Source organism: Staurois parvus, unplaced genomic scaffold, assembly GCF_062004578.1.
Source record: "Staurois parvus isolate SC_StPar_1 unplaced genomic scaffold, SC_StPar_1.0 ptg000117l, whole genome shotgun sequence".
Classification (NCBI taxonomy): Eukaryota; Metazoa; Chordata; class Amphibia; order Anura; family Ranidae; genus Staurois; species Staurois parvus.
In genome coordinates, this window is record NW_028317913.1 from 1,279,742 (window position 1) to 1,298,938 (window position 19,197).

A 19,197-nucleotide genomic window follows, 5' to 3' on the forward strand; every position below is an offset into this window, starting at 1 on the left:
TTACCTGCTGGATAGGGCTGCAGCTGAGAACACGTTATGGATTTCTGTTTAGGGTTTAACAAATTCAATTAAGTAGAAACACCTTTTTCTGCCCATTGGTGCTGACCTTGCTGGTGTCTCTGCCACACGGATTAGTACAGCCGGTCCAGCAGCTCATGTGCCTAGCAGGCAGTGGTGGGATAATTGTATCTTGGGCCCCAGGGCTGTTTTCATTGCAACCGCCCCCCTGCTGTGTAATGCGATCATGCATAAAGGTCAGTGTACACAGGCATTTCCTGATTCCAGGTACAGGGGCTGTGCATGTATATTATTGGGCTGAGTGTATGCACAGTTCTTTCACTCTGTTAGGAGCAAAACTTCTACTGCGTTTTTACGTAGCACTTCCCACTGCATGTGTATGATGTCAACAAGGCACATAGAAAACCGCTGTATTCTATATTCATTTGTTGAGCTTGGGTTGACATGTGCGCATCAACAGATATGGTGTGATTGGATCTTCCATCCTTGTGCGACAGCTTACAACCGTCTTCAGCACCTCTTACCTGATTATCACTCAGATCAGATTTGTTCTAGTTGCTCTGATTGGATTTGTACGCTCCCCCCCCCCTTCCTCAGATCAGACTGCCCCGCCTCCCCCAGAGTCTCCTCCCCTTTCCCCTTGATGGGAGTCTCCTCCCCTTTCCCTTGATGGGAGTCCCCCCCCCCCCCCTTTTCCTTGATTATTACAGTGATTAGAGTTGTCCTCTGTTGCTCTGATTGGATTTGTAAGCTTCCCCCCTTTCCCCTTGACGGGAGCCCTCCCCCATCCCCCCTTTCCTTTGATTTTTACTGTGATCAGAGTTGTCCTCTGTTGCTGATTGGATTTGTAAGCTTCCCCCCCTTCCCTAGATCAGAGACAGCTTCCCCTTTCCTTTGGATGGGAGTCCCCCCCCCCCTTTTCCTTTGGATGGGAGTCCGTCCCCCCCCCTTTTCCTTTGGATGGGAGCCCCCCCCCCTTTCCTTTGGATGGGAGCCCCCCCCCTTTTCTTTGGATGAGAGTCCCCCCCCCCTCCTTTCCTTTGAATGAGAGTTCCTTCTCCCCCCCCTCCTTTCATTTGAATGAGAGTTCCTTCCCCCCCTCCTTTCCTTTGAATGAGAGTTCCTTCCCCCCCTCCTTTCCTTTGAATGAGAGTTCCTTCCCCCCCCCCTCCTTTCCTTTGAATGAGAGTTCCTTCCCCCCCCCCCCTCCTTTCCTTTGAATGAGAGTTCCTTCCCCCCCCTGCTTTCCTTTGAATGAGAGTTCTTTCCCCCCCTCCTTTCCTTTGAATGAGAGTTCCTTCCCCTCCCCCCTTTCCTTTGAATGAGCGTTCCTTCCCCCCCTTTCCTTTGAATGAGCGTTCCTTCCCCCCCTTTCCTTTGAATGAGCGTTCCTTCCCCTCCCCCCTTTCCTTTGAATGAGAGTTCCTTCCCCCCTTTTCTTTGAATGAGAGTTCCTTCCCCCCTTTTCTTTGAATGAGAGTTCCTTCCCCCCTTTTCTTTGAATGAGAGTTCCTTCCCCCCTTTCCTTTGAATGGGAGTTCCACCCCTTTCCTTTGAATGGGAGTGCCCCCCACCCCTCCTTCTCTTGATGGGAGTGCCCCCCACCCTCCTTCTCTTGATGGGAGTGCCCCCCCAACCCTCCTCTTGATGAGTGCCCCCTCTTGTTCCCTTGTTGGGAGTCCCCCCCCCCCCCCTTTCCCCTGATGGGAGCTTCCCTCCTTACCCTTGATGGCAGTCCCCACCCCTCCTTCTCTTGATGGGAGTGACCCCTCTCCTTCTCTTGATGGCAGCCCCCCCTCCCTTTCCCCTGATGGGAGTCCCCACTCCTTTTTCTCTTGATGGGAGTTTTCCTTGTCCCCCTCCCCTCTCTTGATGGCAGTCCCCCCCCTTCTTCCCTTGATGGGAGCTTCCTTCTTTACCTTGATGGCAGTCCCCACTCCTTTTCTCTTGAAGGCAGTTGCCCCCCTGACTTTTTTATGGGAGTTGTCCCCACCCCCTCTTTCTCTTGATGGGAGTTGTCCCCCTCCCTCTCTCTTGATTGGAGTTGTTATTGTCCTTCCCCTCTTTCTCTTGATGGGAGTTGTCCCCCCACCCCCTTTTTTCTTTGATGGAAGTTGTCCCCCCCCCAACGTTCTTTGGAAGTTATCCCCCCATCTTTCTCTTGATGGGCGTCCCCCCACACCCGCAACCCCCCAACAATGGGGGTCCTTCATTCCTCTGTTGGGGGGTCAGTCTTTTCCCTCTGATGAGGGTCCTCCACCCCCTGTCAGTCTTGTCCTCGTAGACAGCTGTCATTCATGACGAGGTGTGTGTAGGAAGCTCGGTTCATATGTATTCCTCTGGTTGGCTGTCGGTGTGAATGTGGTCGTACATACCATGTTTCTGATGTCCTGTATTGGAGCGATCCAGCAGAACTCAGTATGGGCGCTGTGCGTGTATGGTGACTGAGCCGGGATCCCTCCGCCGGCCCCTCTCTTCGTCCGGGCTCCCCGCAATGAACAGGTTAACCCATTACTCATGTGTCAGGGGAGGAGGCGGGGCGAGGAGACGTGCACTACAAGACTGGCCTCCTCTGGGAATGGGGCGGTCACATGCCACCGCGGACACGCCCACCCCCATTGATGAAATGTCGAGGTATTCACCCCAGCCCAGAGCATCCAGAGCGGTGGCGGAGTACAGAGAGGGGCGCCCGGTACAGGAGGAGCATTAGATCCACGGTACCCCCATCGTCTGGGAAAGAGACCCCCCCCCACTCCAGGAATCTGATCGAAGTGTCCCCCATAGCCTAGTCCTCCGTCTACACATCCATCGTTGGAGTGTCCGTCTCCAAACATGTCCACCTACGGCAAAGGTAAGTGCCCGCGGTGTGTGCAGCCTGGGCGATCCATGGAAGGACACAAGTCAGGATATGACACACTGTACACAGGAGGCTACATTGTAGGTGATCGGAGCCCCCCCCCCCCCCCCCCGTATGGGATGGAGGGGTCACAGAGGAGAGGATGGGGGCCCCAGGGGGGACAGCATGTCACCTTAACCCCTCCTGTGCTGGAAGGCCAGCGATGCTGGTGTGTGGGATGGGAGGTGGACGTGGTCGGAGTCCTGATCTCTCCGACTGGGAAATCTCAGGAACTCGTCCCCGGTGCTGGAGGTCATAGAGGAGCCCCGGGGAGGAGTGCTGCATTGCTGTCATATCTGGAGCCATGTATGTGTGTGTAGGATGGATGGATGGACTGAGTGCCATCAGGAGTCAGTGATCTGATCACTACCCCCCCCCCCCCATATGTAGAGGAGCCCTGCCAGCCCATAATATTCCAACAGAGGTTTATCCTGTAATAAGAAGCCATCAATGAATGTTGGTGTCATCTGGAAGGTCAGTATGTGCTGGAGGGGGGGGGGTCCTTGTGTGGTATGTGCTGGAGGGGGGGGGGTCCTTGTGTGGTATGTGCTGCTGATGGGGGGGACGGGGTGTCCTTGTGTGGTATGTGCTGCTGGGGGGGGTGTCCTTGTGTGGTGTATTATCATAGGACATCAGTATGACAATAGTGCCAGGAAGGGGCAGACCTATTGTATGGGGGGATTGTACATGTGGCTCAGGTAATATCCAGGTGGGGTCAGCTTGGAGATCCTCTTTTAGTACCTCCCCTGATGGGCACCTGCCATTCACACTTCATCTCCCATTCCCTCTGGACAGCACTGTGATGGATGTCATGGGTCACTACATGGCACAGCTGTCACTCACTTGCAGTCTGTATACAGTAGATCTGTGTTGTTACCTGGATATTCATTCAATAGGGAGGGTGGGATAAGTCATGCACAGGTGCCGTTTGGTGATTGTCTGCCATTGGAATCGGGTATCTCATAGTGAAATGAATGTCTTGTCTCCATGGATCACTAGAGAGGACGCTGTACTTGGTGATGGAATGTGTGTAATATAGTCACAAAATAGCCAGGTGCTGTATGCACTGTAGTAGAGGTCACTTGGCCCATGACCTTGTATATGGTCCTTTGAATGTCCCTGATGTCCTTTAGTGAAGGTATGTTTTGTGCTCCTACTGGAAGAAAGCGCACAGAAAAGATATCCGTAAATTAGATGTTTCGCTAGTCCATCGTTAAGGGTGGATTCACACTTCTACAGTCTGTTGTGGTGCATTAACATGCGATGCATAGTCAGTTGATGATGAATGGGTTGCCCTAATGCGACACACATGACAAACACCTCCATGGAGAAAAAAGGAACATGACCCCTTTTTTTTTTTTTTTTTTTTTTTTTTTTACAGTACACTGTAGGTGTCATGGTGTGTTGCGTTGTGTATTGGCCACTCTTGTACAGTACACTGTAGGTGTCATGGTGTGTTGTGCATTGGCCACTCTTGTACAGGACACTGTAGGTGTCATGGTGTGTTGTGCATTGGCCACTCTTGTACAGGACACTGTAGGTGTCATGGTGTGTTGTGCATTGGCCACTCTTGTACAGTACACTGTAGGTGTCATGGTGTGTTGTGCATTGGCCACTCTTGTACAGTACACTGTAGGTGTCATGGTGTGTTGCGTTGTGTATTGGCCACTCTTGTACAGTACACTGTAGGAGTCATGGTGCGTTGTGTATTGGCCACTCTTGTACAGTACACTGTAGGTGTCATGGTGTGTTGTGCATTGGCCACTCTTGTACAGTACACTGTAGGTGTCATGGTGCGTTGTGTATTGGCCACTCTTGTACAGTACACTGTAGGTGTCATGGTGCGTTGCGTTGTGCTTTGGCCACTCTTGTACAGTACACTGTAGGTGTCATGGTGCGTTGCGTTGTGTATTGGCCACTCTTGTACAGTACACTGTAGGTGTCATGGTGTGTTGTGCATTGGCCACTCTTGTACAGTACACTGTAGGTGTCATGGTGCGTTGCGTTGTGCTTTGGCCACTCTTGTACAGTACATTGGGGTGCAACACAGCTTAGTGGGCCAGATGCACTGATGCTGCAACACGCAAGTCACACACATTTTCTGGAGAGGACATCCAGGGCTGTTGTGTGGTTTGTTTGTTGTTTTTCAGTACACGTTTCTGTTGCGTGTGTTCTGTCATTCAGATGTATATGTACGTGCACATTTGTGTTTAGAGAACATTGGATGAATGTTTTCAGGGACTAGCACTCTAGAAATGGCTTATTATACCGTGTTACCTTCCATCCTTCAGCTCCATAGGTATCAGCATAGAAGACATTTATGTGATTGGTTATTGGGAGTGATTTCATTGACTTTTACAGATGTGTATTTATAAGTGTCAATGATGGTCTGTGATAGTGGAATTGGTTTACATCCTCCACAGTATGGTTCTGAGGTATCCGTGGGGTCTCCTCTATACTGGGCTATCACAAGGCAGGCTATTGCAGTTTTCTCATGTCCTATAAACTGCTTTCCAATTGTGTTGCAGTTGAACAGTGAGGTCCTAATGAGGTTTTCCATGATAAAATGGCTCTGGAGTATCATTCAGACCCTTCCATGTGATAAATGGAAGAGGGGCTGCAGTGATATATGTTGCCTTCATTGCCACTTGCTGATGAAATATGGTATTGCAGTTTGTTCATTTAAAGAAAACCTGTCTGAGAAATATGGAGGCCGCACTTACCGACCGTCTTTTGAAAATGTTACTGTCTCGGCTATAATTCTGACCTTTTATAGTTTGTAAATGTAATGGCCAGCATACAGTACACTACTGTGCAAAGGTTTTAGGCAGGTGTGAAAAAATGCAGTAAATGAAGAATGCTTTCAGAAATAGAAGTGTTTAATAGTTTTATTTTTTATCTATTAACAAAATGGAAATTAATGAACAGAAGAGAAATCCAAATTGCATCAATATGTGAGGTGACCACCCTTTGCCTTCAAAATGGCATCAGTTCTAGGTACACCTGCGCACTTTTTTTTTTTTTTTTTTTTCTTTTTTTTGAAGGAACTCGGCAGGTAGGTTGTTTCAAACGTCTTGGAGAAGTAACCACAGATCTTCTGTGGATGTAGGCTGCCTCAAACCCTTCTGTTTCTTCATGTAAACCCAGACTCCATGATGTTGAGTTCAGGGCCCTGTGGGGGCTAAACCATCACTTCCAAGACTCATTGTTCTTTACGCTGAAGATAGTTCCTAATGACAATGGCTGCATGTTTGGGGTGGTTTGCCTGCTGCAGGATAAATTTGGGGCCATTCGTATGCCTCCATGATGGCATGGCATGATGGATAAGTATCTGCCTGTATTTCTCAGCATTGAGGACACCATTGATCCTGACCAAATCTCCAACTCCATTTGCAGAAATGTAGCCCCAAACATGCAGGGAACCTCCACCATGCTTCACTGTTGCCTGCAGACACTCATATTGCACTGCTTTTCAGCCCTTCGAGAACAAATTGCCTCCTGCTACTGCCAAATATTTAAAAATTTGACTTCTCAGTCCAGAGCACCTTCTGCCATTTTTTTTCTGCACTCAATTTCCTATGTTTTTGTGCATTGTTGAGTCCTTAAACCCCATTTTCATGGTGGAGGTATTGTGTTTTTGTTTTTTTTTTGGCTGTGATTCTTTCATGAAGACCACTTCTGACCAGACTTCTCCAGAGAGTAGATGGGTGTACCTGGGTCCCACTTGTTTCCAGCAGTCCTGTGCTGATGGCACTGCTGGATATCTTCTGATGTTGAAGGGAAGTAAGCATGATGTCTTTCATCTGCTGCATTAAGTTTCTTTGGCCAACCACTGCATCTACAGTGCTCGATCTTGTGCGTTTCTTTGTGCTTCTTCAAAAGAGCTTTCACAGCACATCCTAAAAACCCCAGTTTGCTTCGAAATCTTTGCCTGGGAGAACTTGCTGATACCTTGTGTCTTGTTGGTGTGCTTGGTCTTGCCATGGTGTATGACCTGTGACATGAAACTTTCTTCCACAATCTCACCTTAGTAGCAGAGTTTGGCTGTTCCTCACTCCAGTTTTAGGCCTCTACACATATGTTTCTGATTCATTTAATGACAGTGTTTCAACCTACATATGAAATTAATGATCATTAGCACCTGCTTGCTATAACTGGTTAATCATACACTTGATTCAAACCCTACAAAATCCCTAACTGTGTGCAAGTGTAAGAATTGATGCTGGTTTTGGGTAGTCAATCAAATATTGATTTAATTTAACCCTTTGATCGCTCACTTTTGCATTTTGTAAATTGATTAAAATAAACAATTAAAATATTTATTTTTGAAAGCTTTCTTACTTTACAGCAATTCTTCACTGTACTGTATGTATTTAGCATTCACATCAGTTCTTGCCCTCGAGGAGCTTACAGTCTAAGACCCCTTTCACATGGGGCAGACCCGTCAGCGGATCCACTTGCTCTGCCCAATAGGCCCAGCTGAGAAATCGGGTGACAGGTCCGTGTCTGTTCCGCTTATGCAGAGCAGACACGGACACGGCCCTCTGTCCTCTATGGGCTGTCGGATAGAAAAGGACCACATGATCCCATTTTTGTCTGTTTTTAGCGGACAGAATGGGATCAGATGCAGGTGGATGTAAATGGAAACATGTCCATTTACTCCCGCCGCTCCATAGAGAGCAATGCAGCGTCAGGTGGACCTGATCTGTCCACTTGTGTGAAAGGGGCCTAAGATTCCTAGCTCATATTCATACACACGGGCCAATTAACCTACCAAGCATGTCTTTGGAGGGTGAAGGCACTGGAAGAAGATGCAAATTCCAGGCAGGTAGTGTCATTGATTTTTAAATCCACTTTTGTGCATCCAGGTGGTGCTTGCAGGGCCATCCACAGGAGAAATCTGACAAAGGTTGAGCCTTCTAGAGTGTTTTGAATCACTTGAGTCAAAATGAATATGTAAATCGGGGAAGGCAGAGTAAAGTAAGAAAACCATTCTGATCTCCTTGTGTGTTCTTGGTAAGTGATTCAAAATACTGAAGCCATTGGATGAGCATAACAAGACCTCTAACATTGTAGTAGAGGACCCATTAACAGGACCATTGTATATTGTTCGTGGTCAGATTGAGTAGGATCTTGCAGCTGTTCACAAGGGCTGTGGAAGGTGTAGCATCTTCTGTGCTACTGTACAAATGTCAAATGTTTGATGCCTATTTTAAAGATAAAATTTTAGCTATGTTCAGAGTATTTGATGTTACTGCAAAATTGGATTCCATGCTTGCTTTTGTATATGAGGATGCATCTGTCCATGTTGTTCCTCCAAAATTCCCAGTTCTAATACAGTGGGGAAAATATTTATTTGATTTCCTTGAGATTTTGTAAGTTTGCCCACTTACAAAGAAATTAAGTGTCTATAATTTTTATCATAGGTGTATTTTAAATGATAGAGACAGAAAATCAACCAAAAATCCAGAAAAAAACTCATGATACAAATGTTATAAATTGAGTTGCAGTTCAGAGATTAAAATAAGTATTTGATTTCCTACCAATCAACAATAATTCTGGCTCCCACAGACTGGCTATGTGCTCATGCAGTACACAGATAGGTTCTGTCAATTTAAGAAGGTACTCCTAATGACATGTATAAGATACACCTGTCCACAGAATCTTTCTTGGGCAGCATCATGGGCAAGACCAAATAGCTGTCAAACGAAATCAGGGATAAGATTGTAGACCTGCACAAGGCTGGAATGGGCTACAAGACCATCAGCAAGAAGCTTGGTGAGAAGGAGACAACTGTTGGAGTGATTATTCGCAAATGGAAGAAATACAAAATAACCATCAATCACCCTCAGTCTGGAGCTCCATTCAAGTTTTCGCTTCATGGGGTAAGGATGATCATGTGAAAAGTGAGGGATTAGCCCAGAACTACACGAGAGGAGCTTGTGAATTATCTCAAGGCAGTTGGCACCACAGTCACCAAATAAACCATTGGTAACACAATATGACGCCATGGATTGAAATCCTACAGCGCCCATAAGGTCCCCCTCCTCAAGAAGGCACATGTACAGGCATGTCTGAAGTTTGCCAGTGAACATCTAAATGACTTAGGGAAGGATTGGAAGAAAGTGCTGTGGTCAGATGAGACCAAACTTGAGCTGTTTGCCATTAACTTGATTTGCTGTGTTGAGGAAGAAAAATGCTGATTATGACCTTAAGAACACCATTACTATAGTCAAGCACGGGGGTGTAAACCTTATGCTTTGGGGCTGTTTCTCTGCTAAAGGTACAGGCCAACTTTGCCACATTGAGGGGCCAAGGGACTGGGCCATGTATTGTAAAATCTTGGATGAGAACCTTTTTCCCTCTGCCATTAAGGTCATGGAGTGGCCTAGCCAGTCTCCAGACCTTAATTCTACAGAAAATTTATGGAGGGAGCTGAAACTTCGAGTTGCCAAGTGACAGCCAAGAAACCTTAAAGATTTAGAGAAGAGTGGACTAAAATCCCTCCTTTTTAGATGTGTGCAAACTGGTAACAAACTAAAAGAAACCTCTTACCTCTGTGCTTGCCAACAAGAGTTTTTCCACAAAGTACTAAATCATGTTTTGCTTGGGGATCAAATACTTATTTTACTCAATGAACCGCAACTTAATTTGTATCATGTCTTTTCTGGATTTGGGGTTGATATTCTGTCTCTATCATTTTAAAATACATCTATGATAAAGATTATAGACCCTTCATTTCTTTGTAAGTGGGCAAACTTACAAAATCTGCAGGGGATCAAATAATTATTTTCACCACTGTATATCAGGGGTCTCCAGACCTTTTATAAACAAAGGGTCAGTTTACTGTCCTTCAGACTTTAGAGGGGCTGGACTGTGTCCAGTGGGAGGAAAGTGTGCCCTATTGTTAGTATTAGGGGGAGGATTAGTGCCCCATCCCTTGAGTCGGTGGGAAGAACAGTGCCTCATCATTGGTGTCGGTGGGAAGAACAGTGCCTCAAGGGCCATATAAAAACAAGTAAAGGGCAGCAGTTTGGAGACCACTGTAATATATCTTTGCAGCAGGTACAAAGATGAATAATCTCCAAATTTTCAGTGTCTTCACCTTGATGTCAAATAACTGGGGAATCCTGCCCCAAAGTACCCCCCATACTGAGGGCATGTGGTTAGGAGAAGGGGGGTGCTTGCCCCCCTTTCCTGACCTGCCAGGCTGCATGCTCAGATAAGGGTCTGGTATGGATTTTGGGGGGGAATGCCACACTTTTTTTTTTTTTTTTTTTTGGTGTGGGGGTTCCCCTCAAAATCCATACCAGACCCCAAGGGCTTGGTATGGAGGGGGGACCCCCCCCCCCGCACCGTTTTTTTTTTTTTTTAATTTCTAGCAATTCTTTCTTTTGTGTTCAGCTGTCAGTGGGGAACCCTGCTGACAGCTGAAACATTAACACATGGTTTTCACTACTAAAATACCGCATGACTTGGTAAAATAATTAATGCGTTATTTTAGTAGTGTGTTTTTTGGGGTTTTTTTTGTCTTTTTGTTTTTTTTAGTGAATTCAAACATGACTTTTTTTTCTTTTTAAATGCTATGCGGTATCCTACTGCATACTCTGATGTGGTAAGATACCGCTTGATGAATTGTGCAAATCGCACCAAAAGTAGTGCATGTACTACTTTAGAAATCGGTGCAGCTCCGACCAATTCAGAACCGCACCGATATGACACCTCCAATTGCGGACAATAGGGTGTGACTTGGCATACGATATGCAAATTACATGCCAAATTGCACCCGATGTGACCGGGGTGTTCAGAGTTTGTGGTTTTGTGTTTTTTTTTTTTTTTTTGTTTTTTTTTTGTTTTTTTTACCAAAAAATATATATACATTTTTTTTGCTCAAAGTCTAAAACGAGGACTAATTGTTGAAGCAATCCATTGATGTAGACAACAATGTTAAGAGAATTTTATCTCAAACTAAACCTGTCATTTTAGATAATTAAATTGGTCTTTTATCCTCCTGATCTACAACGCCCTGAACCCATGGTACTCCATGTTTGAATTTTGACTTCCAGTTCAGAAATCTGAGCTTTCACACAAACAATCCCAAACATTGCTGATTTCTCTAGTATTCACAAAGGTGCATTGTATTTTTTATCACACATTTAGCCCTGTCAGCTCAGGTCCATCATTCCTAGGAGCTGTATTACACCTATGAATAACACAGGGTCTATAAATGGAGGCAGCAAACCTTTCAACCATCCGCCTGTCCTCCATTCATAGACTTTCATTCATAAAAGCTGTAGTACGGCTTCTATGAATGGAGGAGGTGGGTAAAAAGGGTGGACATAGTCAGCACTCTTGATGTGTGCTTGTTGCAGCTCTCTGTTCTAAGAACCCTCGCTGCACCGGAAGATTGTGGGGGTGGAGTCTTATCAGAGGAGGAAGATTTCACCTAAACCAGGAGACAGAAGCACAAGGGTACACATGTCCCTTGTGCTGATTTTTTTTAAAATTTATTTTAAATTGCTTAGGCTTTTGGTCCCATTCACAGTTGCACATTCATTCCAAGAACGTGCGAAAAACATTGTCGCACTTGCGGTGCCAATAATTGTTGGAGGAGTCGACTTCCTAGGCAGGCTACATTTGCATGCAGACTGCCCTAGGTAATGCTGAGTCTCCATGATTGAAAGGGGAGGGCCAAGGATAGGAAGGATGGTGGTGGGCGAGAATCTCCGTGTGCGGTGAAATAGAGGACAGTACAGGAGAGGAGTCTGTACAATACTGAAGGTAGGGCTGGAGTTCAGTTTAATACATTGGACATACATTTGAAAGGTGTCACGTAGCCTTAGGTGGTATCTGTGAATAAAGGGTGTGTTGTGGCTTTTAGTTACTTCTAGGATGTTATTACCATCTTACTGTATGAGAATATTCCGCAGAAAGATCTCAGTGACTGTTCTTTGCTGGTTTCACTAGTTGTGCTTTTCTAACTGTTAAAAGATGTAGAAGTATAAATGATTGGATTGGAAATATAATGGTGAAGTTTAACGTGTGGAGCCTTCTGTTGAGCAATAGAGCCGTACATACGACAATTTTGATGAAGAAATCTGCAAATGTTTTATTGCCCAATGTAAGCTTCTTAGTAACCCTCAGGCCAGCAACAGAGTACGAGGGATTATTTATCACTGTCTTTCAAATGCAAAACTCTGCAAAAATGAAAATAACAAGGCTAGATTTGCAAGGCAATCCAATTTAATTGCCATAAGTGGGATTTTCCTCAAAGATCATGTAGTGTCTCTGTGCTGCACAAGTACTATCATTTCAAAGCGTAAAGTAAAAATAGAACTAAAGGTAAAACTCTCTTTCTAGGTTTGGATAGAAAGGTAAGGGGTTAAAACCACTGTCAGGTTTTTTTTTTTCATTGTTGCCTGTCCCCATAAGGGAAATTCACTCTTTAAAGTATATATCACCTCACCTTGTTAAACAACCCATTCTGTTTTTAAAATGGAAATGAAAGGCAAAACATTTTTTTTTGTCTACATATAAAAAGAGGGTAACAGATGGTATTTATACATTTTTTTTTTTTTTTTTTTTTTTTTTTTATTTAAGTGATCACATACCCTCTGTTCTCAGCAGCATAAGAGCTGGTGGAGGAGAAACAGCAGCACACTGATCTTCCCAGTGGTTGTCTGTGGGGAAGGGGGGGGGGGGAGTGTCAGCAGAAGTCTGGTCATTGGAGGAGAGCAGCTTGAGTTCCCAGCATAGCTAGAGAACTGACCACACTGTGCCTAGTATGGTTTTTAATCGGAAAGTGCAGGGACACCAGGGATTTCACACAAAAAAAAGCAATACAAAGAGAACAGGATACTTTTTTCATACATGGTACAGCAGGCACATATCACGAATATGAAATGTTGACTTTACGTATTCTTTCAATTGCCCTGATCACCAAGGTCACCAGGAATAAAAGTGAGGATACATCCAAAATTTTAAATTTCCCCCAGAGCAGGAATAGAGAAAAAAATCGGACAAAGGGAATTTTTTTTTTTTTCACCCATGACAACTGTATAAGTGGGAAGTTTCTCCCACATGGATTTTAGATTTTCATCTAGGCTTTGCTGTAGTTCCCCCAGACCACCCCATATCCTGCTTTATTAGTCTGGTCTTGCGATCAGATGATGTACTTTGCTGACCTGTATGTCATACAAAAGAGGTATTACACTATATATACATATGCTGTTCAATAGCTGGCACTGCAGATTCGTCTATCTGCTCTGTATAGCGTGGATGGAGAAATAAGATTTTCCACTCAGGCTGACAGAAAAATGGCCAGCTTTATTAGTTTCTTTTCATCAACTTATCAGATACCCAGCTTTAAAGGTCTGAATCTGATTTAAGAGAGGGAAGGTCACAAGGGGTAATATTTGGAAAATAGACTATGCATGTTATAAAACCTGTCTGCAATGGATCACATAAAGCTTGGATCAAAACTGAACGCTAGGTAGATATAAAAGACACAAATTCTTGCAGCCCTGTAATCATTAATAGATCATTAAAGTGTAAATAAACTCTTAATAACAATTTCATCAGCACTTGCCTTGTATCAGGGGTGGACTGACCATTTGGAAACTTGGGCACTGTCTGAGGGCTGGGGTCAGTAGGGGGCCCCATGAGATGCCCCTGGTACCTTTTTCATAGGCTTTTTTGAGTTTGGGCAAGGACACGGGCCCCATCATCCCCTATTGCCCGGGGGGCCCCGTGAGTTGTCAGTCCGCCTCTGGCTTGTATGCAGCTTTTTCATCTTTTAAGCCTCAAGAACACTGCTGCTTCTAAACGCGAGTCCAAGAGCTTTTGGCGTTTTTTTTTTTTTTTTTTTTTTTTTTTCCAAAGCCCCTGAACTCAATAAAAGCCTACACTCACCGACCACTTTATTAGGTACACCTTGCTAGTACCGGGTTGGACCCCCTTTTTGGCAGTTTTACAGAACTGCCTTAATTCTTCGCGAGATAGATTCAATAAGGTGTTAGAAGTATTTCTCAGATTTTGGTCCATGATGACAGGAGTTACTGTTGCCTTTCTATAATCTTGAACTAGTCTGCCCATCCTCTGACATCAACAAGGCATTTTCGTCCACAAAACTGCCACTCACTGGATATTTCCTCTTTTTCGGACCATTCTCTGTAAACCCTAGAGAAGATCCCAGTGCAATGCATGAAAATCCCAGTAGATCAGCAGTTTTTGAAATACTCAGACCAGCCAGTCTGGCACCAACCACCATGCCATGTTCAAAGTCACTTAAATCCCCTTTCTTCCCTATTTGGATGCTTCGTTTGAACTTTAGCAAGTCGTCTTCATCAAGTCTAGATGCCTAAATGCATTGAGTTGCTGCCATATGATTTGGTGGATTAGCAATTTGTGTTACCCAGCAATTGAACAGGTGTACCTAATAAAGTGGCCGGAGAGTGTATGTGTCCATATACACATAGACTTTTATCAGAGTTTACCAGCAACAGAGTTTTAGGGCCAGTTAAACTTCCCTCTCCTGAATTCAGAGGAATCTTGTTTAGGAGAGAAACCATTTTTGACCAAAAAAAATGCTAAAAGCAGCAAAAATGCACCTGAGTGCTAACTGTGTTTAGCTCTTGGGTGTTTATTCATTTCAATGGCAAGTACCGTGGCCAATGAAATTTAATAAATGTCTAAACACAGTAGCACGTTTACACACGTTTTTGCTGCGTTTAGCTTTTTGTTTTGTTTTTTTTTTTTTTTTTTTCTGCTGCCAGCAGAAAAATGTTCCAGTGTACATGGAGCCTTTTGCCTGCCTTTGTTCTACTTTCAGCTGCCTGAATTCTAACTGCCCCAGCTGTCCTGTTGTAGGTTGGCTCCTTACTCTTGCAGGATTCTATGGAGCCACCTTATGGTGCACTCCCCCGACTCCCTGCACTGAGAGTGTCAATACAAACCACTCCCCTCCTTTTTTATCCTCTGTTGATCAGATTTCAGAGCTGCAATTTTTAGAGCTGGTTTACAGGTGGACAGTAGGTGATACTGCCTTCTACTGAAAATCTGTTTTAGATCCCCAGCGGGATTTTACATTGAAATATCGTGCAACAACCACCATAACTACTTTGGCATGCAGTTGCACCATGGTCAACTTTAACAGGTGCGTTTTGGCAATTGTAAAGCCTGCCAAACATGACATGCCAAGTTAAAACTAGTGCAGTTGGGGGGGGCAATGTGACTAATAGTTATTGAATATATGGGAAAGTGACCTGGACACTCCATCTGGACAGGTAGGTTGAGTCTATGTCATGGAGGGATGGCCATGAGTTCTTCCCTGAGCAGCATGTAAATTTCTGAAGCCCTTTGGGGCAGTGCAGGGAGATATGATGCAATTAGGGATCCCCATGGATCCTGAGGACAGAAAAGTGTGTATGAGAGGTGTGTTCTACTCTCCAGGTCTCATTGGTAGCATGGATCCTGGGGAGTGAGGTGTGTGAGTGTTCTGGAGTGGAGATCTCCCTGATAGCATGGATCCCAAAGAGCGAGGTGATTGTTCTACAGTAGAGATCTCACTCGTAGCATGGATTCTGGGGAGTGTGTGTGTGCTTCAGTACAGATCTCTCTGGTGGCATGGATTCTGAGATAGAGGAAAAAAAAAAAAAGGTGTGTGTGTGTTCTGGAATATAGATTTATCCAGCGGCATGGATCCTGGGGAGTGAGATTTATATAATTATAAAGGGTAATGACATCATTAGCAGCGCAGTGGTTAACCCTTCTGCCTGGCAGTACTAGAGTCGTTGGTTCAACTCCCAACCAAGGCACTACCTGCCTGGAGTTTGCACGTTCTCCCCATGCCTGTGTGGGTTTCCTTCAGGTACTCTGGTGTCCTCTCACACTCCAAGGACATACTGGTAGGTTAAATGGCTCCTATCTAAATTGGCCCCAGTATGTGTATGTATGAATGTGCATTTGGGACCTTTTAGACTGTAAGCTCCTTCAAGGCATCGACTGATGTGAATGTAAGCGCTGCGTAAATTGTTGGTGTTATAGAAGTACCCATAATAAAAAAACAAAAATCATAAACCTTAAAACTTCATTTTCCTAATAAGTTTACTTTAGAATCAAATGTGAAAGAGCAGTAAATAGGAAGGAAAATGAAAGTCTACTTTTACTCTTTTCTTCATGCTTGCTGTAAAAAAAACAAAAGAAATGATTGTCTCTCTAACCTTTTTGGGTCCAGTCACAACCTTTTGTAATACAGCTGCAGTTCAGTCTTGAGCTTGGTTGGAACATCTGGTAGAAATGTTTTGAAATTTATAGCATATAAAACAATACTTTCCTAACCATCATAATATATATTGCAATTCAGTAAGATTTATTGCAAGCATTTGTTGTATATCGGTAATGGAAACGGCATCATTCAGACTTCACATAATCTCCATGCGCAGGCTTTATGTGAATATAAAATGATATATGAACTGACAGGATAGCTATTTTGAAATCATAACATTGTGTTATCGTTCGCTATAAAAGAAGAATCATTTATTTACATGGGGGGGGGGGGGGGGGATTAGATAAAGGATGTTTTACATATGACTTTTCAAAAAATACTCAGCTGAATTCTTAAGGGAAATTGTAGACGCACAGGTTAATTATATATATTTTTTAGGGCTTTCGTGGTTATGGTTCGTTTCAAGGTTGAGATTTGAAGCTGAACTCTAATTTAAAAAAAAAATAATTCCTTTTTGCCCCCCAAGGCCTTTCTGACAGTCTTTACTGCTGCACTCCGTAGCTCTGATATAATGGTATTGCTGTTTGTTGCAGTGAGCTCAGGCTGCTGTGATGATCCATGACAGCCTGGCCTCAGAGGGATAGGCTGGATGACGATGGCTGTCATTCAGCCCACAAGACTGAGGACACCTAGTGGTGGAGAGGAATTACTGCTGTGCCTTTCATGCACTGAGCTTGCAGTGTTGTCAGTCCAAAGCCACCCTCCTCTCCCCTTGCCCATTCACAGACCAAACAGTGTGGCTTCTGTGTCTGAGAACCGCAGCTTTTCATAGTCGTGACACTGAAGCATTAGCTTCAGTGCTGAAAGTGTGAATATTACAGCAAATACAACCAGCTCTTAAGACTTTTTTTTTTTTTTACTTTTTATTGCAGTTCTACAGGGTGTCCCTAATGTCTGGACACATAGGAATATTACTAACTACATGTTTTGTTTTTTTTTCTGTGTGCATTTTTCTTATGTGTCCAGACTTTAGGGACACCCTGTACTTCAAGGGAAACCTGTTTTGATGGCACTGGGTTAAAGTAACCTGTCATGAGAAAAACAGTGACTGCCATTGCTAACCTTTCCTCCTGAACATAGTTGCCTTACAGTCATGCTGCTCCTTTTTTCTTCAGTAATTTTGTATTACATGCAAACAGCAGGTGTGCAGATAAGGACTTTTCTGTGATTTTCCTGTTCTGCATAATTGTTTTTTGCTTGATCCAGAAAGTATTGAAGCAAGAAGGTCAGTATGACAGCCAGGAAAGTAGCATTTTCAGAAGGTGGTCCACAATGCCTGGGACTTTCGCTACCCCAGGTTTTCTGTAAGGTTCGATTTGGGAAAGAAGGCGGCTAGCTATGCTTGACCTCCGTTCAAAAATGTGAGTTACTTGGCTTCAGTATTTTGAGGTCCTGACCAGTGAAAGCATGCAGCAAGTAAAGTTAGAACTCCTGATCTGCATAGGTTCCAGGTTTGTGAGTCAAATGAATTGAGGCCAGGGATCTGTATTGTGCCCAAAAAATACTAGTGTTGGGTTTCATGTAGTGGTGCACAGAAATGAAAATTCTTGGACCGAAAACGAAAGTTCAGGATGCATTTGGCCGAAAAGCAAAATGGACCGTTTTTAAATAAAAAAAAAAAAAAATTAAAACAAAAATTGTTTTTTTTTGTAACTGATGCACTGATACCATTTTTTTTTTTTATTGGCATGTACGAATACCAAAACTTTCAGTCAAGTGCTCACCGATACCTAGTACTGATACTTTGCGGTGCGATTTGTGTTAATGGACACAAATGACACCACAAAGAATAGCATGTGATTTGAACAGAAATGCAAGCACCTCCCCATTGAGACCTGGTTCACACCAATGTGGTGTGTGTTTTTTTTTTTTTTTTTTTTTAGGTCTTTTTGCAGAAACGCATTATAGTCTATTAAACATGGTTTCCTATGGAATGCGTTCACATCTATACTTTTTTTTTTTGAGCTGCTGCGTTTTTGAAAAGGGACAGGGACTTTTTTAAATGCAAAATGTTGTGGTTTTGGTTCAATAGACTTCAATGGAGATGCTGCACAAAATGCATGTAGTGCGTTTTTGATGCATTTTTGGGGTTTGCCGTGTTTTTAATCTGCCCAGCAACAAGTTGGCCTAAAAAACCCCCACAAAGCTTACCAAAAAACGCAAACTGCATTGGTGTGAACCAGACCTGAAATGCATTGACAACCCATAAAAAAAAAAAACAACAAAAAAACACGTGTTGTGTTTTGATGCATTTTTTTTTCCTGAGTCACATGATCTATGAAAAATGCACCCTAAACATGGTAAAATCGTGGCAAAATCACATTTTTTTTTTTTTTTTGGTGGCCGGTATATTGGTGCATCTCTAGTTTTAAGTGCAAGCAGTTATTGTATGCGCATTTGCATCTACTAATACTTTTTATTTAATAAGTTGTCATGTCCTGTGTAGAAATGTTGGTTGCTGGGCTGTCTCTGGCTTTGTGAGGATGAGTATGACAGGAGAGGTCCACAACGTGCCGCCTTAATTTCTCCAAGTAATTTCTTGAGGGCCCATTTAAATCTATGTCCATGTGTGTACATGGGTGCTTTTTTTCATAGCATTAGGCAGGTGCCATGTCATGTGTCAACATGCATTTCCTTTGTGCGCCGACATTTGTTTTAAATGCATTTTGATGAGTATTCAAATACCTGGGCGCACTCTCATCGTGCATTACCGTGGTACACCACGTATTTAATAAAAACTATAGATCTATACTCGCAAACCAAAAGGCAACACATTTTGGGAGACAAACTCCCTTCTTCAGAGCTTTTTTGGTTTGCGAGTATATATCTATAGTTTTTATTAAATACGTGGTGTACCACAGTAATGCATGATGAGAATGCGCCCTTGTTTGGTTTTTGTTCACCAGTACCTAGATTTCCCGATCTCTGAAGGGCTGCACCTCTCTGAAGGGCTGCACCTCACCGTTTGACATTCAGAATTCCTTTTAGTCTGCATGAA

The 19,197-nt window shown here is 43.8% G+C and overlaps 1 protein-coding gene across 2 annotated transcripts in view; it reads left to right on the forward strand.

Annotated features, from left to right (window-relative positions):
- UGP2 (UDP-glucose pyrophosphorylase 2) overlaps nt 1-19,197 on the forward strand; it is a 128,834-nt gene that overhangs the window by 6,255 nt on the left and 103,382 nt on the right. Inside the window, exon 1 of one of the 2 annotated variants that reach the window (XM_089672000.1) lies at nt 2,618-2,869. The exons of the other annotated variant lie outside the window; for it this stretch is intronic. Coding sequence (XP_089528126.1) covers nt 2,851-2,869 — 19 coding nt within the window. The 5' untranslated portion in view covers nt 2,618-2,850. Of the gene's footprint in view, nt 1-2,617; nt 2,870-19,197 lie in introns of those variants that run through there. 2 annotated transcript variants of the gene reach the window in all.